Below are 20,241 nucleotides of genomic sequence, written 5' to 3' on the forward strand. Positions count from 1 at the left end.
CCAGTGTCAGGGACGCGTCCGGGGTGGAGGGGGCCCGGCTGTAGCGCCCGGCAGAGGGACCCTCTCGGGGGACGAAGCGGGCGCGCGTACTGACGGGCCCGATCTGGGACTATAGTCCCTGGCCACTTGGACTGAAGTGGAAAACGTGAATTGTTATTAAAAGGAAGAACTACACTACTTACCTGAAGTGGAAAACGTGAGAAGAAGGTTACTTCTTCAGTTCCCACTTCAGGTACATTTATGTACATGCGGCTTGGGTCACGTGACAGGTGCCACGTCATCTGCGGAGAGGGCCGCAGCCATCCGGGTATCCCTGCGGGGGATCCCGAGGGCGTCCGCGTGTGCTGGGCGTAGCGGGAGGTCGCCCGGGGTGTCCGAGCCGGACGGGTCAGCAGTACAATGATACAAGGGAAGGTGGTCCGTGTAAATAGAAAGAATAAACAGAAAGGGAGAGTGAAATAAAGGAGGAAGAGAAAAGAGGGAAGAGGGAGGAAAGGGGAAGAGGGAGGAAGGATGGGTAGCGGGGAGCGGGTGAGCGGGTGAGCGGGTGAGGTGGGCCCAGGTGGGCCCGGGTGGAACCGGGTCAGGCAGGTGTGCCCTGACATCCAGTAACCAACCTAATCAATACAGCAAGCTGCTCTGACACTTATGTACTACTAATGTCATAGCTAACACACAGCATAAGTACTTAGAATACATTCTAGAGCTCTGATACAAGTCTGAGCTAACACATGATATAGCCTTATATTTTAAAACTTTCAGTATCATTTGGTTGTGTCATACCAGGAAGAGAAACAGGGGCACGAAAAAGCATCCTTTGGATCTTTCCGATCAAGCCATATCAGATAACATCAATCAAAGTCAGAGACAGCAATTTCCACATACCCGTGCTGGTATCTGGGTGAGGTGAATTGAAATTGCTTGACCCTGAGCTTGCTCCATTTTTCTCCGCAGGTGAGTCCGTGACAGGAGACTAGAGTGAGGGTCAGGTCAATATTGAGGCCATTATTGGAGATGGAAAAGACGAACTTCATGAGGAGTGAAATAGAATACAGGCCGGGAGCCGGCTGAAGAAGGGATGAGTGATGAAAATGAAAAGTCGCTATCAAGCAAGAGGCCATACTTACCAGACAGGAACCATAGTAAGCCCACCGAAGCCTGGAAATGGAGAACTGGCGTGATAGTGAGTGTCATATCACCACAAGAATGAAAGAAATCCACCAGGGAAAGCGATGTCAATGCAACGAGCCTGTGCGAATCAATCTCTCTATAAAAAGGAATAGACGGCGGATCGAACAGTACCCACGATGTTAGAATACCTGTGTTTATAGCATATAGCATAAGTGTTTTCACAATCGCATCCGTACTGTAGAGATTATGAGACAGTGTCGACTTCATGAACGAACGGGGAAACCAACTGTTGAACGCCTGTCTGACGTTTCCTAAGTTCTGCACACATCAAAGCAGCGATGACAACATCAAGTAATGCCTAAGCAAGATGGGAAAGATATTGATTCAGGAGGAAGCGTCAAAACCGTATAAAAGACTCACTTCGGACCCTAACCAGGTGGTGGTCAAAGGTTCGATACCAGTTATAAGCGCTTCCATATCGTGAGTATGCATCGTCATCCTACAACAAATGTCAACACCAACGCCACACTTGTCTAATGCATCAATTGACGAAGAACATACGAGATTACATTGACCGCTTTACGACCATTTATCAGAACAACTGAACTGAGCGTGAGGAAACAAGCTCACCAATGCCAGAGCCTATAAAAGCGTTAAATTTTCATTGGCATAAATGGTTACAAGGTCGGAGGAAAAATAAATCTTTGGGAGAATCAGCAAGGTGGAGCACATACCTAACTGACACATCAAGACCGCAATCTGTAATCGCAAGTCAAGACTACTTCGCTAGCACAGGGTTGCACAGGGAAAGTGCGCACCAATGTAACGGTCAAGAAGATACTTCCATACACTTCGCATGAACACACGTAAGCTTCATTGCAACAGACTTGCCATGATGAGAACGTACACCTGTGAAGCAGGCCCAAAAAATAGAGCTGAACAATCGCTGCGGTTATAACCTAAGTCCGATATTGGTCCTGATAACACGGCAGTAGTGCGACGCAATAAACTGACAGCGCTTAATTGAAATATCGCCTCCTGGCTAGAGGGATGACTATTCAGCTTGCTCACTGTGTAACTAAAGATGCTAAACTTACGATGAATTAGTGGTTATGGTCGAGGCACCATCGAACCGGCCAATGAGCTCGCCGTATGCACGAGAGGCAAAACATAACCTAAGGAACCACTGAGGGACGATTCAGAGTGACACGAACTGGCGCATCCATACATCTGAGAAAACTGTAGCAAGCTGGAACAGCAGAAGCTCGTCAGGAGTGACGTCAAGCGAAGGGACACACGAAGTTACCATACAACGACAACCTGATAACACCAATCAACTAATATCCTGCAAAATAACGCACAAAGGAAATGAACTCACTGTGACCCGAGTCCCCAGAGGATCACCCCGAAAGGCAGAGAAGTAGTGAAAGGTTTGAACCGTCAAAATACCCAGTAAGCTGAGTAGCGGACAGTAGAGTCGAAATGAGAACAAGAACAAGTCAGCTTTGGCGACCTTACGAAAGCGTTAAACCAACATACACGGCAGAGCACACTCCTCCAATCAAGTAACTCCCCCATAGCTGCTCATAGGGCGTCATGGTGTTTGTCATGTTTGGCAATGATGCCAAGCGGGTAGCTGGCAGAGGACGATCTGCCAACAGTGAGAGAGCGTTTAAATAATCCAAGGATCTGAGGAAATAGCACCGAGGCAATTGCAGATAAGGAGCTATTAGTAGCATTATATATTGCTCCTTGCCGTGGATGAATGAATGTGTGAGAAATTCACCTTCACAACGGATTGCCACGCGCAGAAGGATTCCGGAGGAAGGACGGCCCGCGAAATATCATTCCAACGCGCAAGGTCAATCTGCTTCGCTTTGCCCAGAGTGCGAACACCGTGAGTGCAAGATGGTGGCTGCCCCAACCCCACTACAAGACACGTTCTGCGGTGCTTCTAACTATGATGTTAAGAACTTTTGATCTCCCCAGGAACGGTATAAAGGAATTTCCCATGGGGATTGTCTGAGTCGTCTCCACAACAATATTAATACTGCCGGAGGTCTCATGTGTGAAACCGGACATAGCCGGGAGAATTGAATGGCTGCCGCGGCCTGAGGTTCATCATCTGGTTCTCATTTCTTTCATGATGGGGTTCGTCAGCCTGTTTGAACTTTCAGTGCGTCCTTGGTGTGCGAGTGCCTCTCTGTTTGCTATTTGGTTTTTGGGTTTGATCTTATCGGTCAACGTGTACTTAGCTGCTTAGTCACAACCTGATGTGTCCGAATATTGTCATATTGCACTGATACCACATGAGGGATTATCACAACAGGGGGTCTGCGATCAATCCTCGGGTCACAGACCCAATTATGACTGCAGTTTGAGATGCTAAATTCCGTCACCCACTTTTGCTTCCGAGAAACTTTGCTCACAAATCACCACTGTTTGACTCCCTAACTGACAGAAAGGATGTTGGAGTTCAACGGGTATACAGTATAGAAAACCATAGGGATGAGGCCGCAATGGGGCCGGGGTCGGACCAGATGAGAGTAGACCACTGAATAGAATTGTCGGCACAAATATATGTAAATACATGTTTTGAGGTTGATCTCCAACATACAGTAGGAGCTTAGGCCCTACAGCTATCATGGGTTTAAGGTGGCGTAATTGAAAACTTCCATTTCTTTATTCTTCTTCGTTGAGACAGAGCGCTTTGATATTTCGCTTTGACTCGGCCCCGATGACTCTTTGGCCTGGCGTACTACGCGCTGGGGCCTCAACATTTATCTATAAAAAATTCGCCTTCTCGCTTTCTCGTCTCCCTCAGTTCACTTTACAGCCGTTTGCAGAAAAATCTGCCGTTTTGAATTTATCGGGTATGTGATCCTGGTCATTCACCTTCCTAAAAAAGTTGGAAGGATCAGGTTCAACGAAATAGAATTTCCTTATTTGAGGGAAACCCCAATGATACCCCCTAAATGTATATAGAATTAGAAGCGCCTGAGCGCGTTCACAACAATTGTCCATCCAGTCATTATGGGGAAACACCTTGAGCCTGGTGCAAAGGATATTATCGTCTTTATGTCCTCAAAAATGAATTCAAGCAAGATTGCTTACTTCTCAGGAGTGTCTGAACGTACTGTTCGGCAGATACTTGCCACTCCACACCAGCACCACCAACACCGAGAAGAAACCCGAGGGCGGCATCGGATGCTCAGTGTCCACGCGGTAAATGTACATAATCTGAAGGCCGGCACTGTGCGGGATATTTTAACTCATAGTTCCGAAGTTTCTAGACAGCCTTGTTGAGCAGAAGCCCGACTTATACTTGGATGAACTACAAGCTGCACTCAAAAATGAACTTGAGATTGAAACAAGTATCCATACAATTCGTAGAGAGCTATGCAGGCGCGGTCTCACTAGGAAGAAGGTTGGGCTTCCCCGCTATCTTTTGCAGTCATGGCGCTGACTTGTTCACCAGCTTCAGAAACCAGCAGCTGAGCGCAACGAACAACTGCGAGCTGATTTCAGGAGACATATGGAGACAACTTACCATGCAAACCAACTGATCTTTGTGGATGAGACAGGGGTTAACCGCAAAACATCCTCGCGTGCATATGGCTGGGCACCATCTGGAGAGAGGGCTCGGCGACGCGACTTCTTTGTCCATGGCACCAAGTTTGTACCAGAATCTATTCGGCAACTTTGGTACTAAACTTCTATTCCTTAGATATTCTGTTCTTCCTGCGATGTCAATGGATGGAATTGTTCACGTTGATATTCAGAAAGATGCATATACCGCAGAATCATTCAATAACTTCATTGCCTCAGTCCTCATTCACATGAACCCATACCCCCAGCCCTTATCTGTTCTTGTCATGGACAATGCCTCCATTCATAAATCCGAAGTCCTAGCGGAAATGTGCCATGAGCGGTGTGTCCAAATTTCAGTCCGGATAGGTTTGATACTAATGGTATTGCAGAGGCGTTAGACTCGAGTTTCTCCCCCCATACTCCCCTGACTTCAACCCAATAGAATTAGGATTTTCGTCCATTAAGCAATGGCTCCGGAGGAATCGAGAATATGTTGATAATGAATTTTCTTCCGGTGAACATTACCGAGCAACAGACCTGCTCTTGAGAGCAGTGTTCTCTGTAACAAGTCACCAAGCACGCGGATGGTTCAGGCATGCTGGCTACCTCTAGTGTTGGGGCAACCTTGTTTTGTTTTCTGTATATACAGCACTATAGTCTGAGTAGAAACTTGTATGGTACGGAGTGATTGGGTTCAAAAAAAAAAAGAGACTGCTGTTTCAAACTTCACTCTTCACTATGTACGTCATCAAATCCCAATCTAGATTCAGAATCAACCTGTACATCCGAAGAGCCAGAATCTGAGGATATTTCGATGACTGAAATAGAGGTCGGCAAGTTTATACAGGTGGCAAGTCGCCACTTTTGGATCCGCAAGTTTTTTGGTGTTTGAGGAATGCTTCTAAACTGCGAGGTCAAGGCAGCCAAGGTTGAAGCATGCTTGATTGGAGTCAGAGAACGGTCCAAAAATGAAGGTTGTATCTTCTCCGGAGTGCGCGGGACAAGAACTACAGGTACTTTTGAGGTTGAGACTTGCTTGACAGGAGTCGGAGAAAGGTCCAAAATAAATGGTTGTGTCTTCTCCGGAGTGCATGGGACAAGAGGCTTCCAGCGCTTAGCTGGGATTGGGGACAGAGGGGGAGTGTTGGCTGAGCGCGAGCGCTTCCGGGTGTGATGGTCATTTTTTTGGCGTTTGAGAAGCAAGGCACTAAACAAATGACTATTGGGTGGTTGGGTGAATGAGACTCCCTTGACACCATCAGTCTATGACACCATTCAGGCTGAGTGAGAGGAAGCGTGAGTGAAGAACTAAACAAGCATACCATCGCCTTTGCCCAGACAGCAATTGCCTCCTTGTCCAAATGCAAATGACGGAATTCCACATCAGGGTGGCGATAGCAATGTTTAAAGCATCCATTGCACCAGAGCTTCTTGCAAAGTTCCTCATATATTACATGACGCGCAGAAGCAGTTGTGGTGGCTGTGGCTGTGCTCCGTTTTTTGATCGCAACGACTCGAACTTCCTTCCTGACTGCATCCTGGATTCACAAAGTTGTTGTTATTGTTATCATAGTGCAATGAAACACAAACCTTATTGATAATGCGTAATTTTTTGGTCTTGTATGCTCGGGACTGAATTTCGCGTTGAGCCTCAATCGCACGGGTAAAATCCTCTATATTGTTAATACGTGTCCAGATCGATTCCTTTTCATCAGAGAGACGATAACCAATGCGATGGGCAGCAAGGTCCACCTCCATCCTACTTAAAATCTCGTGAAGAACTTCTTCGGGTGGTCGAGATTTTGAATCAACAAAGAATACAGTCTCATCCTCCTTCTTGGGATCCATTGTGTTCAGAGTGAACTGGTACTCAAAATCTATGCAGTATAAAGTTGCCCAAAGTAAGATTAAGAAAGACGTAGTAAGACGCTGAAACATACCTTTTGTTCCCTTCTCATTTGGCTTTTCCTTCTCCTTCCCGTTTAGCTTGCTATGCTCGGTGGCAACTCGTGGCACCTGGGATGACACTGCCAGGGGGGCTGACACGGGGATATGGATCCTATATGGTGGCACAGGGTTGAACACCGCGATAGGGCCCAATTGACCAGGATAGACGGGAAGATCACTTTGGGTCGACAGCATTTGCACAGGCAGAGGCAGAGGCAACGGGTTCAGAGTGGGTTGGGGTTGAGAGGAATAGGGAGGTTGCCCATCACGCTTATCATCATTGTTGACATATAAATTCTCACCGGGGTTGAACGACATATTAAGCCGGAGAGTTTGAGTAAAGCGCGCAACGTTTCAGTCCTTCCCCCTGTTCCAGGTGTCCTATATATGGCGCTAGGTGCCCAATATAAAGAATGACCAATCAACAGGCAACCCCTGCTGCTGTCATCGCTGTACCACGCGGCCAAATCACAGGCGCTCATTTGGTATGCCAACAAACAAACAATGAGCACTTGACCCAACAAGAATGCCGGCCCTGAAGTTGGCGTACCTTGCCCATGACCTGTCAGATGGCTTGTTGAGTCACGATTTGGTTGATGTGATAGACAGTTGGGTCGGAATTGCGTCAGCAGCATGTTCCGTGCATCCGGTGAGTGGGTACAATAGATCCGCAGACTTTGACTATGCTATGCCGGCAGGTGTATGTTCCAAGGATAGGCCGTGAGCAGTGGAGGAGCAATAGTGCCACTCAGCAGAGTATGGAGTACATTGGTTTTGACAGCAAGCCTCACTTCGCAAGTCATTGCGTGATGGCCACGTGATTTTGTATATATTGTGGTGCCCAAACTGAGGTTGGACCCCGGCGCTAAGCCGACTATCCGCATAAGGAAATCCTATTTCGTTGAACCTGATCCTTCCAACTCTTTTAGGAAGGTGAATGACCAGGATCACATACCCGATAAATTCAAAACGGCAGATTTTTCTGCAAACGGCTGTAACGTGAAGCTGAGGTGAGAGCATACTCCAACAGATTATTGTGAGTCTTACTAATGATAGTTCTATTGCGACTAGCATACATTATCACAAAGGAGGGAAAAGTACATCTTTGTCAGTTGAAAAATATATTGATCAAAGTGTTAATACATGTTCCCACAGCATGGTCATTTCCAACAAACCAACTGCCGCGGCCCGAAAACGACGGATGCATTCAAGGACCAATGCCAAAATATAACCATGCTACCCAAACTTGGGGAATGTCAGATTATCCACCCAAGGTCCTAAGATCATGGAACTTTCTGAGCGCACCCCGACTCAGCATTATATATGATCGAGCAGAGTTGAGCCAGTAGGAATGCTGCTTGGCAATGGGGTGTTTCTCCCGTGTTTTAAGCAGGTCAGTACGTGCTCATCGAGCATTCAGCAAGTGCCTGAGGCCGTGTACCCAGATATCCACCACCGCAGAGCTAGCGCGTCCCGAAACACTGACACTATTCCACTGTTCCTCTTGGGCCGTGCTCTTGGCCGGGGCCCTTAACCTCCAGCATATTATTACAGATCAAGGGCATTACTGTGATAGGCGTGCTTTAATACTATGGGGGAGAAGTGTATCTTCCCGGAACTCCCCAAGACGAGTCCTGGGATAGGATACAAAGCAAAATATGAACACGTCGGTACGATGTCGGACGAGTCCTCAGCGACAACCGCAGTGTTCCCAGGCAAGCAGTTGGCGCCGAGGGGGTCCAAAGGTAGTTTTAACACTACACTGGTTTGGGATGCGGTGCTGAGTGTTCTGCCCAGTATCATCGCTTTGGGCGATACCCACATTCACATGCTGGACCTGAAAGGACGAAGGAGGCTTTCCCTTCAACGTACACCATCCAGTTGAGCATTCAGAAGGGCTCTCACATTATTTCCCGCCTCTGGCACCACACATTCCACTAGAGGCTAACATTCCACGCGCTTTTACAATAAAGAACTTCGAGAAGTCGAAGCAGGATACCATGGGCCCAGACTAGCAGAAGCATCCAATCATCGATACAATAATCCACCCAGGGAATCTCGAAGCGACCACGCGGCTAATGGAAGTCGAAGAGGGCTAAGATAGTGATACCGAAGCAGAAGAACCGAGGCTTCCCCTACAACGCTAAACGGTGTACACTGGCGTGCCAACCATTTATGGTTCGAATTAATGGACAAAGATGACAACTAAGGTCCAAATCGATGGTAAACCAGCAGGGAGATAGATGGACCTGGAATCTCAGGGTCGCAAGACTAGCGCACGCTAATGGTCCGAAATTAATTTGCACTTCCCACGAAAAGAAATTCTGCTCGTAATATTACGCCTCGCAAGCTCGGCCAACAAACTACTCGGGAAAGTTTGGTAATCCTATATCCCATACAAATAATAAAAGCTGTAGAATCAGCTAGACTTGCAGCTATCTGCATCGGCTAGAATAGCTCGATGTCATTGAACTTTCAACATGTGGGCTTAGAACTTCAACCCGGGGGGCATCTCGCTACAATATTCCAGCACAGCAGCGTCATTGGGGAGTTATACGGGATCAAAGGTGATCTGACTAGACTCAAGTGAACGAACTCCGTGGATTCGATTGTTATATTGTTATATTGTTAGTGAGGAAGGCCTGGTAACCTCACTTGGACCTAGAATCTGCTTGAGTAAATGATTATCGCCCCCTACACTACCACCTTACGTGTTTAGGCAAACGGGAGAGATGTATACTCTCAGCCCGTTGGGTATGTTGTTTAATATGCGTTCGTGATTGGAGACTACGACGGTAGGTCAGAGAAACGTTGACAGAACAAAGCAAAAAATGGGAACTGACTTCACAAGGAGTGACACCGAGTATATTCCTGAAGTTGGCTATGATGTCAAAGGAATTGAGGTGATGCAGATGACTGCCTAGGCAAGAGGGACGATACCAGACAGAAACCATGGAGGGTCCAATGGAGGCCATTGATCGTAAACTGAAAAAATAAGACTGAGCCTACACGCTCTCTGATGATGAAAACTTGATTTACAACTAGCAGAATCACTATTGCGACAACCCTATCCAATATTCAGCCCAAAGTTGTGGATTTGTAGAGTAGTGAATTGGCGGAGGCTTACGATGTAAAGACACCTGTACCAATGGCGTAAAAGGTTAAGGAATTGATGATGGCATTGGTTCTGGAGTAAACATATCATCATATTATATCAGATCCGCCCACGCTCAAGAGAACTCACTGCCGAAAACCTGTTTGATACCTTCTGAGTGATAAGGACATCATCGCCGCAATGATGGTATCGAGCAAGATCTTATGTTGACGTAGTAATGATAAGTTTCGATGACACAACAGGCGCTTTCGAGGCCGTTTCCTCACTTCTATGCCAAGCCACGAAAGGTAAAGGGACCTCAAAGTCGTTTCTTGCATCGCCATGTCACCGACGGTGCGCAATTGAATACTGTGAAGTAGGGTAATTGTGAATTTAATGCATCAATTGCGTGAAGAATGAAACGCTTACGAGAACACATTCACCGCTTTATCGCGATCGGATCTATAATTTACTACTTGATATGACAATGACGCGACTAACTCACCAGCCCCTGCCCCTGCAAAATCCAGAAAGTTAAACAACAACAACTAATCAGCGTCTGTCACAAAAATATCCCAGAGAAGAATCCCCCTTGGAGGGAAGTGTCCAAGGATGAATCGATGCTCAGAAGGACAAAGATTACCGAATTGACTTAATGCAAGCACGATCTATACAAAATCAGGTTCATTCTCATTCGTACTGCGGCTCGACAGTGCTGACCAAAGCGAGCGTCAGAAGCGCGGATTTATTCGCTACAGCCAGCAACGGTAAGGGCCAGAATCACTGCCAGCACTGAATGAACACACTTCTTTGAAGCCTATAGATAAAGAAGAGCTGAACAGTGGCTGTGGACGCTAACTGAAAGGCAGCAGGGACTTTCAGACTATGGTACATTCATGCTATATAAATACTCACGGAACTAAAATGGAGCATCGGCCGACTTCAGAAACAGATCATAGTTAGGCGGACCAGTGACGAAGCGTGTTAACTATGACTTACAGCAGGGTGGTGGTTAGTGACACCCCTAAGTTTTCGATTATCTCAGTGAAAATGTAGTACGGATGACATGTTCTTGTATACAAGAAACATGGTTAGTGCTTTTGGAATTAATGGCGAAATTGTGCCATACATGTGAATCAACTGGAGCAGGCTTGATAGGAGATCTTCATTAGACCAGCTATATCCGGCTCGAAGGTGCGCAACATACCACACAAGCGCAACCTGAATTCCAAATCAGCGAACAGGAATGCCGCCAAAACACCCCAGATTCAGGACTCACTGTCATCCGGGTCCCTACCGGGTCACTGTGAAAGGTCGAGAAGTACCGATCACATTGAACGGTTAATATACCGCCTAGTCTGAAGAAGAAAAAGAGGCAAGTGAAATGTGTGCATAATCCGTTAGCCTTTTGAAGCAATCGGGGATTTGACGCACATTGTGGATATTACACCTCCAACGAGGCAACCACCCCACAGATGCTCATATGTTGTTATACCCATGATGTAGCGGTGAGCGGGTATGGAGACAATGCCTGGCGGTCTCAGCTTAAGAAATTGAAGGGATAAGGGAAATCGGGATGGGGGACCTGCGGCCCTTATATTAATCACCCATACTGGCAGAGACCCGCAACCGCACGATTGAACCCTGCATTAATTCAGTGATACTTCGCATATGTTTCCCGGAAACCGGAGGTGCCCAGATTGCTTGATGACAAATTTGCACTCAGTTCAGTTTGGGTATGCCTGTCCATTGGGAACAGACATATACAGGCATGCCCATACTACAGAAAAATGCTCAAGGGCTCCGATAGGCCATACCTCCCATTGCTTGCACGCATTCCTGCACCAGAACGGCTCCGAATGGGTCCACTCCGCACATTCGTCATCAATACTGGTGCGATGCTTCATGTACAGCGTTATTTTTAATGATGCCCAATGAGTGATAATTATATTTGGAGAAGAATTATCCGCCCGTTACCAGCCAATGTTAGGCGAGTGGCTCGCCCAGTGGGTGAATTCTGATTGCACTGAGGTGATTGTGACTATTGCCCCGGACAGTGCCGCATGCCAGTGAACACGGAACATCATCGTTGATTCCACCAGTCGACATGATGAACGTCAGCTATATGACCGAAGGAGAGCCACCTGGGTATGTGTTTGGGGAAGACACAAAGTAGAAAGAAAGACAGTCCCGGTCCCAGGCGCGCTACGACTTGGAGAGCTCTGGAGAAGGGGGGAACGGGGAAAACAAATGAGCGAAATGATCCAACGATTATATTGACAGAGGACATGTTTCCCAACATAGGCATATGGGCTCGCATTTCCCAAGATGGCAATTGCCAGCTCCAATCGCCAACTCGCGCAAAGATTCCGCTAAGGCTGTAGGTGTTGTATCCATTCATCGAGTCCCAAAGAAATCGCATAGTCCAGCTTGTTTCAGGCTCGTGGTGAAATCAGTTGAAGGGTATCGACAACTGTTTGGGTTTTTTTGTAGGTAACCACCAACAAATGCAATCAAGGAAGAAGCAGCAACCAAACTGGGTGGAAGTCACCAGCTTGATGGTGTTTGATCACCGAATTGCGAAGAACAGTTCTGATCATGCTGCCCTGGAAGATCTTTCACGAAGTTGCAATATCGTGTGGGCCACCACGACGGCTAGGTCACCCTGGACGGTGCATACCAGTAGGTGCCGCACCTCCGAGTTAGTTAGGTGCATGGCTTAGCAGTTGCCAGCATTTTGGCGACAACGGCGCCTCCGTGGAACCCGCACCGCAAGGTGCCCGTGGACGCAGTCAAACGGTCATGCGGGTGCTTTCCCACGCACGGCCCGGTCGAGCTCGTTATTTTCCGTTACAATGTCTTTCGGGATCCCTCAGGAGCTTTCGGCCTCCCTACATTCCTTTTGGTATCATTATCTGTTGCTCAAGCTTTGAGTACAACTGCCCTCGGACGCTGGTAGTTGTCCGTTGCGGTTTCCATGTTGATTCCATTCGTAAGGGATACACTTTCCTCAACGAGTCGACATTTAAGGGATTACAGTAGCACAATCTGGGATAGGCACAAGCACCGCTCTTCGAAGTCAAGGGTCATATATGGGTTCCCTGCTTGCCTTCAGAGAGTCGCGGCTCAGGAGGACAAATCAGACAGCGAAGATCTTTCGAGGAACCGGCGATGGGGCTCCCGGTCGGTTGTCTAATGAGTTTAATGAAGCTCGAGACTACCTTTCGAATGAAAGGACAGTCTTGGCCTATCTGTCGCATTTGCTGAGCCTGCGGGGTCTCTCCAAGACTAGATCTTCTCACTACCCTTTGGGTATTTGATGATGCAGGGCTTTCAATGCCGCACCGCCATTCACTGAATTCGCAAAATCAATAGGAGCGATTACGATCCTGTTCGGTTTGGCTGTACTTGTCATGGGTAAGCGGACCAGACATCCTGATGATGCTGTGTTAATCAGGTCCGAGGCGATACTTTCAGGTACAAAGCAGGCTTAAGCGTATTCAGCCCTGGCTTCATTTCGATAGCCCTCGGAGTTCTTGTCCTCAGGTTTAGCGTCGTACTCGCAGCGGTTCCAAGGTAACTAATCAGCGGATGGCCCTTGGGCCAAAATGCAACCATCGTCTGCACCGATTGTTTCCACATCCCATTCGTTCTTCTCCCACAAACCGGTGCCCTCATAGATCTGGTGGCACTGCTCCAAGACCTCGCCAAGTCTTCGAGTCGGCCCACACCGTTGAACATGTCCACCAAGTTGGCAGTACGTCGTTGGAGGCCCCCAGCGCAACCATAGAGGTATTTGAGCACTGTAGGGATTTTCGAGCGTGCCACGTCATGACAGAATCGTTACATTAGTGGTTGTCCATATCGTTGCCTGTAGGAAATGACTGGGAGTAAATTTGCCCCTGTGCGCATTTCGTTTTGAATATGAGAAACCTCCACCAGGAGGCCGGAATAAAAACGGCGTTAAGTGCTTATCTCCTTTAGGAGTAATTCGCACTGCCAAAGGTCAAACACTGCCCATTAGTTGCTTTCATTCGCGCACTCAAAAGCCAACCAATCCTTCTTCGACCCCTCCAACCGTATTTTCGGCTCACTCCATGTCTGAGATTCGTCGCAAGCTTGTCATCGTTGGCGATGGTGCATGTGGAAAGACTTGCTTATTGATCGTCTTTTCTAAAGGCACCTTCCCTGAGGTAAGTGTCTTGTTCTTGGCGCTAATTCCCGCTATGGGGGAAGCGAAATCAGGGGTCTATCAAAGGCGTTTTGTCCGGTGCGAGGGAGGTCTCTGCACTTGGGGGACATTGAACTCCACTATCTCGCATTTCCCGTTCTCGGTTGTTCCTTGTTAAGGGCGCTGACTGAACCATCTCATCTTTGGCTCCCTCACATCCCCCTCCATGATTCTTTTAGGTTTATGTGCCTACAGTGTTTGAGAATTACGTCGCCGATGTTGAAGTTGATGGCAAACATGTTGAATTGGCTCTCTGGGATACCGCCGGTCAAGAGGACTACGATCGCCTCCGGCCTCTTAGCTATCCAGATTCGCATGTCATTTTGATTTGTTTTGCAATCGACAGTCCCGATTCGCTGGACAACGTTCAGGAGAAGGTCGGTTAGCAATCACTGCTCTTTGATTCATCTCCAACAAGATGTTGAACACCCCTCATAAATTTTAGTGGATATCCGAGGTCATGCATTTCTGTGCCGGACTGCCTATCATCCTGGTTGGGTGTAAGAAGGATCTCAGACGTGATCCAAAGACTATTGATGAGTTGCGGAAGACCTCTCAGCGCCCGGTCACACCCGAGGAGGTGAGCGTTTCAGCTTACATATTTGGGAATAACCTGATCCTAGAGATTACTTTTAATAGGGAATGGCTGTGATGCAGAAAATTGGTGCCCGTCACTACCTGGAGTGCAGCGCTAAGACTGGTGACGGTGTTCGTGAAGTTTTCCAATATGCGACTCGTGCTGCCCTTCTTTCGAAAAGGCCTAAACCAAAGTCAAAGTGCATCATTGTTTAAACATTATCCACCCCATACGCACATCAATCACTCCCTAGAGATGGTTTGGTTTAGGTGGTGGATATTGAAGTGTTTGCGTTTTTCAAATATGCAGTTCGCTGGGGCACTGAAAGAGCCTTTCTGTTTCTTTCTTACCGCCCACTCATCTCGTAGGCAGACTCTTGGTAGCGTATTATCATTCCCTACGTATCATATTTCTTTTGGTACTCTGTAATCCAGTAAATATTGCAAACACAAGAACTGAGTTCTGTTCCATGGTCACGTGCCATACAGATTCAAGTTTAGCGTTGGTGGTCCTCGCACTCTCGCCATCACAGTTGTCAATGTATATCATTTGATGTTCTGCAAGTTGACCGACCTGACCCCGGACCCTGTGAGCCCATATATCTGCTACTGCGAGATTCAGCGACTTTCCAGGGTCTGATCTTCACATATGGATCAGATCCTGATACCATAATTAGTGACGTCCGTTAGAGCGCGATACTTATTCCTTCAAGTTCCCCCATTCGCTTCTCTTCTGGTCACAAGCCGAAAATGAAGATTTCGGCCTAGTTGTTCTCAGGGGTGAGTATTAACCCCGTCATAGCCGGACGGGGTGAAACAGAGTTGTACGGATGGCAGATGCCCGAAGCCAACGGCATTGCAGCCTTGCTTTCTGCCATCCATCAACTCAATCGCTGACGTTATACTCACCACTCAGGGCATGGTGATGGGGGAAAACCTCAGTGCTACAATTACGTACTTCTTGTCTGCCCTTCTAAATGACCCATGAGGCTCCCCGCTGGCGCACGTTGTTATCAGGATATTTGTCGTCTGCGGGCGGTCTCGAACAGTTGACGTGCTGAGCACATCACGCTCGTGACAATTTCTTCCTGTTCGTATTACTGTCAGGCGCGTGTTACCTTTCATATCATGGGATGGGTATTCTCGCTGGCTATGTGTTTTTTTTTCGTCCGTAGAACGCCTCGTGGTTAGGCTGTTGTGGAAACTGCTGGAGGCCGTTTCGCCAATTGCCTTGCGGCTTCGTGGTTATTATAAGGTGGCTCCGTTCGCCTGTGTGCAGCACCCCTAGGCTGGCCACATTAGCTAAACGCCCGTCCGAGTGAAACGTTTTCTCCCTAGAACATTCGTTTGTTGCAGGCCCCTCCTGGAAAAGTTGCACCTGTCGCTGCTGTCCGGACAGTTAGCCACAATGTTAAACCAAGGCCCTGCTATCCATTTTGACCCTGAGAGTCGCAAGCGCTGGGCCGCTCGTCTCGAGACGGGTCGTCGAATGAAAGGTCATGAACTCCAGATGGCGTATGAACGCGCCGGACCATATATCGCGCAGCGCGTGAGAGAACTCATCAAATTGCACGGCTGGACATTACAATCACGCAGTCAGTGGGTAGGTTCCATTTCACGCTTCCACCCGGAGCCTTTTTTATTCTTAGTGCCTAATTCCGTGCTCTTTATTGCTTTCCCCAGTACCTATTCGAATTGATACATGAATCCGATGCGAATAGATCCTCCTCGTCCTCTATCTCTTTTCAATCTTCCATCCGTTCCCACAAACGAAACACCCCCCACTTCCGTCTCCCGCTCCTTGTGGCCGATTTTCTCCGACCCAGCCGCTTCGAGTCGTGGGAGGGTATCCTTGCTGACAAGCGTCTTGTCAAATGTAAACGACCCAATGCCTGGAGTCATGACCTCTACATCAATTCCCCCGAGCCTCTCGTGGACATATTCTATCTCCTCCAAGTCCTTATTCCAGGAATGATACAGATCAAGCGGATCGATTGGATTGAGGGTGTAGGCGACCAACATATCACGAGAGTTCTCCCAAGGGAGTCATGGATCCAGAAGAATGCTGAGGATCTAGAACATATTCTCGGGGACTCCGCGCGAGTACGCAATATCATGGAGTGTGCAAGCGAGACGACTTCTGTAGAGATAACTTGGGATAGGTCAGAGTACCGAGACTGTTACAAACTGTAATAGCGACCAGTCGCAGGCTTGTTCGTCCAACCACCATCGGCTGGGCCTATGTATTAAGGCACACTTATTCCCCACCTGCGAAACGAGATGATCATTTCCGAATTGGAGGAATGCGCAGAGCTGAAGCAAATCAACAACTTCTCAGGCGATTTCCTGTCGCTGGCGAGGTTACTCCTGTGTCTCAACAGCTCAACATCGACTGGCTCTTGTTGGTAAAGACCCAAAAGCAGCAGCTAATGAATGTCGGGCCTCTTAATTTGTTCACGAATCTTAGACCTCTGAGGTGAAAACACATTCCACATTCATGACATGAACCTGTCATTCGATTTTGTAGCTGCAGTTGATGAAAGTGACTCGAGTGACAAAGAATGAATCTCGAGGTCGACTGAGATGCCGGTTAATCACGAAAGGACTAGAGTTCAAACCCAAATTGATAATGGATCCAATCGAACTACATCAAGGTGTCAAACAACCGAACCATAAAAAGTTTTCCCCTGATACAGTCAACGCAGGCTTCTGACCGAGAGCACAATGTGACATTTACACCCACGAGCGGTCAAAACCGCTCCCAAGGATATACGAACGATTCAGCTCAGCTGCGATGCTCCGGAGCACTACCAAATAATTCCAAACCCAAACCCCCACCACAGGGGCTGCACTGAGACCCCGAAGGATGAGGGCAGAACCACACGAATGCAGGTTCCCAAGGCTCAAACCGCTCTCACGTCGGTCTAGGGGATCGGGCAGAGCGTAGCGTGACCGGCTACGCTAGTAAAAGGAACCCCGCCATCGACTCCCTGTGCTTGTACCACTAGAAAAACTAGACAGGACAAGGGTTGGGAGCAGTGCCCGTAACTCACCGATGTTTCATTGACTCAACAGGGTCATCGAAGGCTTTCTTATTATAGCCCATTGAAATGCCTGGGCCATCGTAGGATCTGATGGAGGCCCCCATCTTTGGGATGCTCAGATTTTATAAAAACATCCGGAGAGGCGCGGGGAGAGCAGATCTCGAAGAGTGAGAGTATCCCACTCATCGTCGAACCTATTAGAATTCTTGGTGTCATAGCGTAACGCTGAGGCCAACTCATGTTTGTTGATGTTGAGTCTTGCGGCGATCATGATCTACTCTTGTTTCTTTTCTTGGAATACTCGCTGCTAAAGTCCATAGCGCCTGACTATAATACACCAATTTTTGGTTCACTCGACTTCTCCTCAGTTCACGCATAGCGGGCTGAAGTGAGTCTGAGTTTTTTCCCCTCCTTTCATTGTGTTCGTTACCAGCGAGAACATCGTTAGGCCAATTCACACATAGCGGACTGAGCGAGAACATCGCTAGTCTACGACTCTAATAGAGCCGTCCTGTATTCTCACAGAAGGCATGGAGTCGGGGTTTTCATGACCCGTCCAACATAGGCTATGTGCCCATCATATGTAGTGTTCGGTGGATAAGTAAATTGAAATGGCCATTCTGGTGGGGAGTAGAAGCAAGCACCTCACCTGCACTTGTGCCCATAAAATCCCTAGTGATAACGGATTGAAGTGTTGGGAATTGGGTTAGCTCCATGCGAGGCAGAACCGAGTTCTAACCTTAGGTGTTCGAGGTTGTCTGCTCTAATCGGCGGTAACCGCACGCAACGTAGACGCGGTAGATAATTTCATCATCAGTATGACTGCGGCTCATCGAAATAGCCAGATCCAAAGAGGTCAGTTTGGCAGCTATCCTCACGACATCTAAAATGGGCCCATGGGATAAGTCTGTCCGGAACCGCAAGTTGGTCACATCGGTGACAATCATCTGGGATAAAGAGATCTCTCTTGCAGAATAGCAGGTCAGACGACGTGTCCAACTGAAGAGTTATTCAAGGTGATCCCGAGCTTCTCCCTCGCCTCCGCGCCGAAACAGGGTAGATGGGACCATGCCGGGAAAGCACTGATTGAGCTGACAACCCGGAGCTTTGTGACGCGCCGGGCGTTTGAACCAGACCCCTCAAAATACCTATCATGTAGCCAGAGTATTTGGGATAGGGACGGCTTACGGATGTCTGAAATGGAAATGGACAAGCAAAGTTCTTGATCGGGAAAGCCACATTGCTAGTTTTCCGGGACAGTAACCTTTTCCATACTGAATGCACGACCACTAGCAGCTGTTCAGAGGCAGGCCAGCATGCGCGTATGCTTTCATGTAACACTCACGAGTGAGGGGGGTCCCCACTGCCACCTTTCTCGAGCGTGAACAGATCGAGGTGATTGTTTGTAAGTAACGACCAGCTGGCCAGAAAGAGAAAGTCGGGAGACCATCAGTACTAGTGAAGATAATGAACCAGACATCATTCGGAAGGCAGAGGGCGGGCCATGAAATGTTTTTGTGGCGCTTTCGAGGACTCCCAAGTCTTGAGATACAAGCTCTGGCAAACGGGCGAGAAGGCGGTATTCTTGTTGAAGATTGTACTCTTCATGGATGAGAGAAGAATGGGAAAGAGAATTGTGGAACCGATTTAAGTTGGACGAACTAAGTAAAGAATGAGCTCTGTAAACGAACAAGCGGGACAGGCTGGGGTCGCCAGTGTTAGCGAGGCGGGAGAGGCCAGTCCAAATGCCGCGACTGAGGTGACCTCTCGAAAGATGTCCTCGGAATAAACATTGCATGTTGAAAATAGTGAAGAATCAAGAAAAAAATAAAGCGATTGAGCATGCCCAAATCCTACTCCACTAGTGTCGAATGGAAGTCGCCACGCCCGTTATATTTAGCCTTTCAGGTTGATAGATGTGGCATTCACTCCAACCCAATCGCTTCCCGCCAGTAGGCACGGCTCAGGCTGCGAGTGGCGGATATGCATACTGTGTTCCACATGCACAAACCCTGGCGTCAGCACGGATGTATTCTTCCCTATATACTGCAAGCCGTGTTCCACTCTAATATTACGATGTCATAGAGGCTAGAGTCTTGCCTAGTGTCCCGCTAATTATTGGCTCTGGCCTCTTCAACTGGCTTAAATCTCTCGTTGTTGGTGCTGCGGCTCATGTCGCCGGCGAGGACTTATTCCGTCGACACTTCTACAGTCCTCCATACCTTCTCACTATTTCTGGGGGCGAGGGGGAACAGCTCGCCCAGCTTCGGCGAGACCATATGGCTGGGGCTACTGTAAAGAATATTTTCGTTCATACTTCACTAACTCCACGAACATTGCTAATGATGGTTGGAGTTACTGTTGGCCCAAGGGCGTCATCGTTCAAAAGTGCTGAGAGCTTGCACGGGGGCGTATTCATTGTTAGTAAAGCAACCGAACCCACTGATATCGCGGGTTTGCGTACATACCCTTTGGTCACCAGCTAACGTAGTAAGGCTGCTTGAAGTTGCAATGCATAGGTAGGGGTCGGGGGACGCTCGTTAAGACTTTGCCTGTCAATTTCGTCAATAATGCTTACAGCAAAGTTCTGTCCAGAGGATCTTGTGCTTCAAATTTGCATTCTAAAC

At 48.0% G+C, this 20,241-nt stretch overlaps 7 protein-coding genes across 7 annotated transcripts; 4 read left to right on the forward strand and 3 right to left on the reverse strand.

The window, feature by feature from the left end:
• Window positions 1-841: 841 nt before the first annotated feature.
• Window positions 842-2,729, reverse strand: EI90DRAFT_3121107 (uncharacterized protein; the record flags this gene model as incomplete). Its single annotated transcript, XM_039063368.1, has 13 exons — window positions 842-973; window positions 1,030-1,067; window positions 1,128-1,366; window positions 1,419-1,489; window positions 1,552-1,630; window positions 1,866-1,890; window positions 1,950-1,981; window positions 2,039-2,173; window positions 2,229-2,317; window positions 2,360-2,380; window positions 2,443-2,451; window positions 2,510-2,588; window positions 2,650-2,729. 13 exons carry the CDS (start codon window positions 2,727-2,729, stop codon window positions 842-844), a joined length of 1,029 nt encoding a protein of 342 aa, XP_038918166.1.
• Window positions 2,730-5,819: 3,090 nt separating this feature from the next.
• EI90DRAFT_3049737 (uncharacterized protein) lies at window positions 5,820-7,481 on the reverse strand (the record flags this gene model as incomplete). Its single annotated transcript, XM_039059712.1, has 4 exons — window positions 6,663-7,481; window positions 6,313-6,599; window positions 6,045-6,260; window positions 5,820-5,985 (listed from the first exon to the last, which is right to left on the reverse strand). Coding segments are annotated over exons 1-4 (914 nt in total), but the record flags the coding sequence as incomplete, so codon positions are not given.
• Window positions 7,196-8,554, forward strand: EI90DRAFT_3288152 (uncharacterized protein; the record flags this gene model as incomplete). Its single annotated transcript, XM_039067097.1, has 7 exons — window positions 7,196-7,318; window positions 7,368-7,486; window positions 7,599-7,679; window positions 7,758-7,776; window positions 7,825-7,943; window positions 8,005-8,062; window positions 8,246-8,554. 7 exons carry the CDS (start codon window positions 7,196-7,198, stop codon window positions 8,552-8,554), a joined length of 828 nt encoding a protein of 275 aa, XP_038918168.1.
• Window positions 8,555-8,925: 371 nt separating this feature from the next.
• Window positions 8,926-11,376, reverse strand: EI90DRAFT_449653 (uncharacterized protein). Its single transcript, XM_039067627.1, has 19 exons — window positions 11,198-11,376; window positions 11,043-11,121; window positions 10,971-10,984; window positions 10,893-10,913; window positions 10,763-10,834; window positions 10,679-10,703; window positions 10,570-10,621; window positions 10,484-10,515; window positions 10,407-10,431; window positions 10,269-10,274; window positions 10,193-10,208; window positions 10,051-10,132; window positions 9,914-9,984; window positions 9,797-9,856; window positions 9,709-9,736; window positions 9,610-9,654; window positions 9,513-9,550; window positions 9,381-9,456; window positions 8,926-9,330 (listed from the first exon to the last, which is right to left on the reverse strand). The coding sequence occupies exons 1-19, from the start codon at window positions 11,260-11,262 to the stop codon at window positions 9,298-9,300; spliced, it is 840 nt and encodes a 279-aa protein (XP_038918169.1). The 5' UTR covers window positions 11,263-11,376; the 3' UTR covers window positions 8,926-9,297.
• A 1,121-nt stretch (window positions 11,377-12,497) lies between these two features.
• EI90DRAFT_3049745 (uncharacterized protein) lies at window positions 12,498-13,339 on the forward strand. The gene is made up of 2 exons (XM_039059713.1): window positions 12,498-12,755; window positions 12,806-13,339. Exons 1-2 carry the CDS (start codon window positions 12,566-12,568, stop codon window positions 13,081-13,083), a joined length of 468 nt encoding a protein of 155 aa, XP_038918170.1. The 5' UTR covers window positions 12,498-12,565; the 3' UTR covers window positions 13,084-13,339.
• Window positions 13,340-13,860: 521 nt separating this feature from the next.
• Window positions 13,861-14,786, forward strand: EI90DRAFT_2914644 (putative GTPase Rho1; the record flags this gene model as incomplete). The annotated part of the gene is made up of 4 exons (XM_039054530.1): window positions 13,861-13,956; window positions 14,174-14,371; window positions 14,440-14,574; window positions 14,634-14,786. The coding sequence occupies 4 exons, from the start codon at window positions 13,861-13,863 to the stop codon at window positions 14,784-14,786; spliced, it is 582 nt and encodes a 193-aa protein (XP_038918171.1).
• A 1,230-nt stretch (window positions 14,787-16,016) lies between these two features.
• Window positions 16,017-16,996, forward strand: EI90DRAFT_3049751 (uncharacterized protein). The gene is made up of 2 exons (XM_039059714.1): window positions 16,017-16,173; window positions 16,254-16,996. The coding sequence occupies exons 1-2, from the start codon at window positions 16,060-16,062 to the stop codon at window positions 16,761-16,763; spliced, it is 624 nt and encodes a 207-aa protein (XP_038918172.1). The 5' UTR covers window positions 16,017-16,059; the 3' UTR covers window positions 16,764-16,996.
• Window positions 16,997-20,241: the final 3,245 nt, after the last annotated feature.

This window comes from Cantharellus anzutake, assembly GCF_015039405.1.
Source record: "Cantharellus anzutake strain C23 chromosome Unknown EI90scaffold_15, whole genome shotgun sequence".
Taxonomy (NCBI): Eukaryota; Fungi; Basidiomycota; class Agaricomycetes; order Cantharellales; family Hydnaceae; genus Cantharellus; species Cantharellus anzutake.